At 50.8% G+C, this 7,668-nt stretch overlaps 1 protein-coding gene across 4 annotated transcripts in view; it reads right to left on the bottom strand.

The window, feature by feature from the left end:
- Positions 1-886: 886 nt before the first annotated feature.
- FOCAD (focadhesin) overlaps positions 887-7,668 on the bottom strand; it is a 318,854-nt gene continuing 312,072 nt past the window's right edge. For all 4 annotated transcript variants that reach the window (XM_019517493.1, XM_019517495.1, XM_019517494.1 and 1 more), the window contains one exon: positions 887-1,062. In XM_019517493.1, coding sequence (XP_019373038.1) covers positions 902-1,062 — 161 coding nt within the window. In that variant the 3' untranslated portion in view covers positions 887-901. The remainder of the gene's footprint in view (positions 1,063-7,668) is intronic.

Here is a 7,668-nt window from a genome sequence, read left to right on the forward strand (position 1 = left end):
TTGGCTTTGGTTCATTCTAGCCAGTTCTAGCATTGAAATTCCCACGTCTCTATGGGAATATCTGCAAGTAGATACTCATTAAAATCACACTTCAGAGCACATTAAATGCGTAGATCGGGGTAGGCAAAATCCAGCCTGCCCATGGGTGGCCGCCTGCCAATAGACTGTGTACAGCCATGGCTGCCCCCGCAGCATTCCACATGGGGCTGAGCCCTACCTGCTCCTGCCAGGGACAGCCTACACCATGTTCCTGCCTGCACCTGCTGGTGACCTTGGCCCCAACCAGCATGTACAAATTCCTTGAAGCCAGATAAGCAGTGCCAGGTGAGCAGACTGGATAGAAGGTGGTAGGGAGCTGGAATTGGAAACCCCAGGTGCTGGGACAGGAGCTGCCTGGCTGCAGCTTCCCTTCCACCTGGCTGGGCGTGTGGTGCCTAGCACACATCTCCATAACTGCTGTCGGCACTTCCCTGTACTACCTGTTTCCTGGAGTGGCACAGCAGGGGCAGGAGAAGGAGTCGCTGAAGAAGACGCCGCTAGAGGCAGGGGAAGCTGAGCAGTACCCATGCAGCTGCAGCCATACCAGGAGCAGCCCTGCTAGAAAGCTGCATGTGCTGGCTGGGGCTGTCAGCAGACATGGGTGGTGACATGGCATAGGCTGCCCCAGGCAGAAGCTGGCAGGGCTCAGCCCCATGTAGAGCGCTGCAGGGGCAGCCACAAGCCAGATTTGGGGGGGGGGGGAAGGGTTTGTTAAAAGGTTATCTTCTGAAAGATTGTTTGTGTGGCCCTTGACTTATCACCAAAACTTGTTAAGTGGCCTGTCAGCCGAAATAATTGCCCACTCCAGCTTAAATCCTTGAAAAGACTCTGGAATTTTATAGTATGGTATTTTGTACACAAGTCATATAAGAACAATGCAAGAGATTATCTTACCAAAGTTTAGTCTCATCAAAGGAGAAAGAATTGATCCCCAATTCACAGGTGGATACTGGTAACTTTCTCCAACTAAAGCAATGGGTGCCAGGGCTACCTTCACCAAGGTAGGGGGAATGCTTTCAGGGCCTGCAATAGAACAATCAACCTGAATTATATAATAATAAATTGGGCAAGTCATAATAAACTAGGCAAAACAGCCAAACAAAAAAAGAAAGTGTACAGACCCTGGAGTTTACAGCATTATCCTGGAATGAAAACCAATAAACATGGGTTTATTGATAACACAACGGCCATTTGTATCACATCACTGACTAAATATGCTGGGAGCCACATAAAATGCAACTGTGTATTGCAGAGTAATTCATGTGCTCAGGGTGTGGTGTTTTACGACAGCTGAAGGGGAGCCATTATAAAACCGAAGCCTTAAAATTAAAAAAATTATACTTCTTCCGCCCCTTCTAAGCCTGGGCCTCAAAGCATTTACATAGGTTAATTAATTGGGCCCTACAACACGTGAGTTTGGCCATCTTTTCCAGATTATAGACAGGGAAACAGGCAAAGAGATTGGATAGTACATTCAGACTCAAAGGGAACCAGCACTGACACTAAAATTAAAGCTTCCCTACAAACCAAGCTCTCATTTAAGCCCCATTCTTTGTCCTTTTGGCAAGAAAGTAGGGGTTTTTTTAGATTCAAAGTAGCTAATTCAGTGTAAAATCCTAATCAAAACAAGGCGTGGAGAGTTGTTAATTCAATGTACCCAACTGAGGTGCACTCAGGCTAATGTTACAGGGTTGGCCTTGATCAACTATATCAAAACCACCCAGTGCCCTATCTCTGCTGAGATTTTACGAGATAGCTCCTTTAATTTAATCATCTTCACGTGGACACTTTCTTCAGTTGTAAGTTTATATAATCACATGCATCAGAATGCCACTTAAGGACCCAAATGAAGGCAAAGATCAAATCACAGAAACAAGAATTGGAAGAAACAATGCCAATGCCATTGCTGGATTATTCCTTAGAGTGTATTGTTGAAACTAGTTATGAATGTTTCAAACGATATGGCTTTCATTTCTCCTCTTGGGACAGTATATCAAGCTGTGACAGGAGTATCACTACTGGAGTCTTTTAGTGGTGACTCCACCCTCCTGTTATGGGCCAGCTGCCTGCTTACTCACCTGCCATGCCTTAATCTTAATTGATCGAGTGATGTAATTAGCAGGAGACTGCCCATGTTATATGCCCCGGTGCCAGGGGGCGTTATCTGCGGCTCCTTTTCCTCCTCTACACCGCAGCCCAAGCCTCACAGATGGTACTGACAGGATTTTGACCTGGGCCCTGCTGTGATTTGGCCTTCTCCTTTACCTCCCTGGGGCCCCTCACTACCCCCCCCTTCACTCGGGGGCTGGGGCCAATGCACTCCAATATGCGGTGCCCTCTCTGGCGCCAGGACCCCCACAATACCGTGGAGTCCCTATGAGGCCTCCTCCAACCCCTAATAGCCTCACTCGGTCTTCTGGTTAACAGTAAACACAAAAACACAAAGCCTGTGGGCTATAACATAAAACTACACCGTCTGGTCTAACAACATTCAATCCCTACCGGGAAAACACTCCAACCCATGGCAGCAACCAGAGAATGCTCATGCAGTCAATCTTCTCCCTTCTCTCTGCACTGGCCAAGCTCTCCCCTCTTTGGCTGCCAGAGGGGAACTGCCCTCCTGGCCTCCTGCCTGGGCTTAAGAAGGGCTGAGCCCTGCCCCTTCCTGTCAGCAGGTTTCGCTGGTTGCCCCAGCAACCAGCACCTGTGCTGCCCTGGTGACTGGCAGCCGTGCCTCCCCCTTCTCACCACTAGGGGTTTCTCTTGAGCCATCTCTGTTCTCAGGCACAGGGCACCTAAGTGCTCTGCAACACACCTCCCCCCTTTTCACTCCAAACTCACCGAGCCGAGTCTTTACTTCTTTCACCAGGTGCTCCATCCACCTGGGGTTCACCTCTCGGCCGTTTCCTCCGGCACCCAGCCATTTAGGTATAGAAGGTGGAGGTTTTTAGGTGCCTCCTACTCACGTTTTACCCAAGGCACACCATGTGGGATTTATTGGGAGTTACCCAACACAGGTAGTCCCCCCACACTAGCCAACCTTGGTAGGGTGCCATTTAGGCTGGTCTTCTCTCCCTGTTTTAAACATTCGTGAGGATGGCCCTGGGCAGGATGTGTCCTTCTGATGGAGGCAGCAGGCACATTATCATCATTGTTGGGAGTCCGTCTCCCTGCCGCCTCCCTGTCTTACTCCAGTCGTCCCTCTCCAGGTCTTGGCCTTCCTTCTCCGGTTGCCCGACTGGCTGGCCCCCCCGGGAGATCCCAGAATTGGAGGGGTCACTGCCTCCTAGCAGTGAGGTTAGGGCCTCTAAATAGATGCCCCCTTCTCTTCTCTCTTGTCTGAGGTCTTTCTGCTCCTCCTGGCCCCTCTTCTTCCTCATACTGTCTTGAAAGAAAGTCAGCATTTCTATTCTGGGTTCCTGGGTGGTGTTCCACCTTAAAACAATACGGTTGAAGGCTAAGAACCCACCTTACGAGTCTTGCTTTTTCAGTCTTCATACTCTGCAACCAGTGCAGGGGCGCGTGATTGGTGATCAACGTGAACTTCCGCCCTAATAAATAATACCGGAGTGTTTCAACGGCCCATTTAATTGCTACACACTCTCTCTCAACTGTGGCATAACTCTGCTCCGGCCGGTGTAGCTTCCTACTTATGTAGGCTATAGGGTGTTCGTCTTCTCCTTCCCTTTGAACCATACTGCACCAATAGCCACGTTTTATGCATCGGTCTGCACCAGGAAAGGTTTGTTAAAATCAGGTGTATATAAAAGTGGTTGTAAGTATAGCGCATCCTTCACCGCTCGGAACGCCTTCTCTGCCTCCGGTGTCCATCTTACTTTGGTTGGAGCCCCTGCCTTTATCTCCGTTAATGGTACAACCACATCCGCAAAGTGAGGTACAAATTTCCTATAATAACTGGCCAGCCCCAAGAAGGCCCTTACTTGTCTTTTGGTATGGGGCGCCTGATACCTCCGCAATGCCTCCACTTTGCTCAGCAGAGGTCTCACCTTCCCGCTTCCTACTAGGAACTCCAGGGGTTTCCTAATGTACACTTCCTGGGATTGGCTGTCAGCCTCGCTCTCCTTAAGTCTTGCACTACTGCTCTCAGTGCGGCAAGGTGTTCATCCCAGCTCTCAGTATATATAATAATATTGTCAATATACGCCGCGACGTAACCCCCATGGGGAGACAACACTCTGTCCATTAACCGCAGCTCCATGCAACCCAAACAGCATCCATCAGAACTGGAAGAGCCCCCATGGGGTGGCAAATGCTGTTTTTTCTTGATCTTCGGGTGCCACCGGGACCTGCCAGTAACTCTTTGTCAGTTCCAAAGAGGAAATGTAGCATGCCTGCCCAATGTCTTCCACCAGTTCGTCCACTCTGGGCATTGGATAAGCGTCAAACTTGGCCGTTGTGTTTACCTTCCGATAATCGATGCAGAGACGGATTTTTCCATCAGACTTAGGTACCGCTATGATGGGGCTTCGCCAGTCACGGTGGGATTCACATATTATACCTTGCTCCAGCATCACTGCCAGCTCTGTTTTTATCTGGCCCTGGAGTCACTGGGGGATCCGTCTCCAATTCTCATGTATCACCTGGCTCAGAGGAGTTTTTATCCGGTGTACCACACCCTGAGCTTCCCCAGGGGTTCCCCAAAATACATCTTCAAATTCCTTGACTAGCTCTGCAGCCTGTCTCCTCTGTTCTTCTGATGGCGCAGGGCCAGCTCTACGTCACCCGGTCCACTTTCCTTCGTTAACATGGGTCCCAACTCTAATTCCTCAGGATGAGGGGCGAAGTACATACACTCCCGGTCCTCCCACTTCTTCAACATATTGACATGGTATACTTGCTTCTTTTTTTTGCTTATCTGGTATACCTCGTAGTCTACGGGCCCCACTCAGCGTATGATTTCATAGGGTCCCTGCCACCGGGCAAGTAACTTACTTTCACTGTCCGGCAATAGGACCAACACGCGGTCCCCCATGTCAAACTTCCTTTCCCGGGCGCCTCAGTTGTAATGCCTTACTTGCCGTTGCTGGGCTTCTCTGAGGTTTCCTAAAACCATGTTCCGAGCTGCTTCAAGGCGTTCCCGAAGTTGGATCACATATTGGATGATGTTCTGGTTGTTACTCTGTTGTTCTTCCCACTGCTCTTTAATCAGATCCAGGATTCCCCTTGGTTGCCAGCCATATAATAATTCAAAAGGTGAAAACCCAGTGGAGGCCTGGGGTGCCTCTCTTACTGCAAACAACAAAGGAGGAATCATTCTGTCAAAATTTTGAGGGCTCTCAACCACGAACTTTTTTAGCATCTGTTTCAACGTCTGATTAAAATGTTCCACAAGCCCATCCGTTTGGGGATGATACACGGCTGTCTTCAGATGTTTAATCCCCAAGGCTTTATACTCACTGCCTCAAACACACGTGATGTAAAGTTTGTTCCCTGATCAGTTAGTAGTTCTTTAGGGAGTCCTACCCGGGAGAATATCTTCAAAAGTTCATTTGCCACCTTTGGCGCAGACACTGTCCGCATTGGCACAGCTTCTGGGTACTGCATCACATAATCCAGTAAGACTAATATGCACTGGTTTCCCGTGCTACTTCGGGGGAGTGGCCCGACAATGTCCACCACCACCCTCTCAAAGGGAACCTCTACCAGAGGCATCGGGACTAAAGGAGCTTTTGTGGGCGGCCTTGGGTTTGCTTTTTGGCAGACGGGACACAAAGTGCAATATCTTGTGACTTCCCCCATCATACCTGGCCAATAAAACCTTGCTCGAATGCATGCTTGTGTCTTGTCCCGGCCTAGATGCCCACCCATGGGGAGCTCATGAGCCACCTTCAACAAAGCCTGTCGATACCACCGCGGAACCAACAGCTGAGCAACCTCTCCTTCTGACTTCCCTTGCTCGATCCGGTATAGGAGGTCATTCCTTACCTTGAACCTTGGGGTTGTTCTCATCAGTTCCGGCCTCAATCTTCGTTTCTGGCCTCTTCTTCGTTTCTTCGAGCGAGGTGTTCCTGCAGTGCCCACCGAAAGTCTGCCTCTCGACTTTGCTCTAGTTGAAAGTGCTTGTCTTCCCCAAAATGGGCGATATCCACCCTCTGTCCCACTTCCTCTTCAGGGGGGAGTTGCTCAGTTTCACCCACGAAACCCTCCGCAGTCTCTTTATGCCTCACGCCAACTATTTCTTCTAACAACTCGGGCCAGTTGCAGCCCAGTACCACTGGGTAGGGTAAATGTTCAGCAACCCCCACTAGCATCCAGCAGGTCTTGTTGCCTACTCGTAGGGTGACCCTCACCCTGTCAAAATTGAGAGGGTCCCTGCACCAACACTGCACCATCACATGATCCACTCTTCTTCTCTCCCTTGCCGGTAACACGTCGCGCCGCGCCACCGTCTGCACTGAGCCCGAGTCCAGCATAGCCAGTACTCTTTTTCCCTCTATGGTTACTTCTACCACTGGTGCGGGCGGCTCATCTCCCACCTCACGGCCAACTCGGGCTCCGTCGCCGCACATTCTTACCTACACCGTTGGGCCGGGTTGGATGCTTCCAATCACACCGGCTTGCAGGGTTTGTTGTCCTGCCGCTTGATCCCGTGGGCCTTGTACCGTTTGGTGTACTCGATACAAATCTTGTTTTCCCGACTCTGGCCCGGGGGTTAGCATCCGTTCTCATTTTTCTCTCCATGTGGACCCAAGGGTTCTCTTCTTCATACCAGCAAACCAGCATCTTATAATGCATACTGCCGTATAAAAAACTTTCCCAGCCAATGCACTATTGTGACAGGAGTATTGCTACTGGAGTCTTCTAGTGGTGACTTGGCCCTCCTGTTATGGGCCAGCCGCCTGCTTACTCGCCTGCCATGCCTTGATCTTAACTGATTGAGTGATGTAATTAGCGGGAGGCTGCCCACGTTATATGCCCCGGTGCCACGGGGTGCTATCTGCGGCTCCTTTTCCTCCCCTACACTGCAGCCCAAGCCTTGCAGATGGTACTGACAGGATTTTGACCTGGGCCCTGCTGTGATTTGGCCCCCTCGTTTACCTCCCTGCCCCCCCTTTTGCTCAGGGCCCCTCGCTGCCCCCCTTCACTCAGGGGCTGGGGCCAATGCACTCCAATATGCAGCGCCCTCTCTGGCGCCAGGACCCCCACGCTACCGTGGAGTCCCTATGAGGCCTCCTCCAACCCCTAATAGCCTCACCCAGTTTTCCAGTTAACAGTAAACACAAAACACAAAGCCCGTGGGCTATAACGTAAAACTACACTGTCTGGTCTAACAACATTCAATCCCTACCGGGAAAATACTCCAACCCATGGCAGCAACCAGGGGATGCTCATGCAGTCGATCTTCTCCCCTCTTTCTGCACTGGCTGAGCTCCCTGCTCCTTGGCTGCCAGAGGGGAACTGCCCTCCTGGCCTCCTGCCTGGGCTTAAGAAGGGCTAAGCCCTGCCCCTTCCTTTCAGCAGGTTTCGCTGGTTGCCCCTGGTGCCCTGGTGACTGGCAGCCATGCCTCCTCCCTCTTCTCACCGCTGGGGTCTCTCTTGAGCCGTCTATGTTCTCAGGCACAGGGCACCTAAGTGCTCTGCGACACAAGCCTAACAGTTGTTCAGAAA

This window comes from Gavialis gangeticus, unplaced genomic scaffold, assembly GCF_001723915.1.
Source record: "Gavialis gangeticus isolate Ggan-Ray unplaced genomic scaffold, GavGan_comp1, whole genome shotgun sequence".
NCBI classification, from domain to species: Eukaryota; Metazoa; Chordata; order Crocodylia; family Gavialidae; genus Gavialis; species Gavialis gangeticus.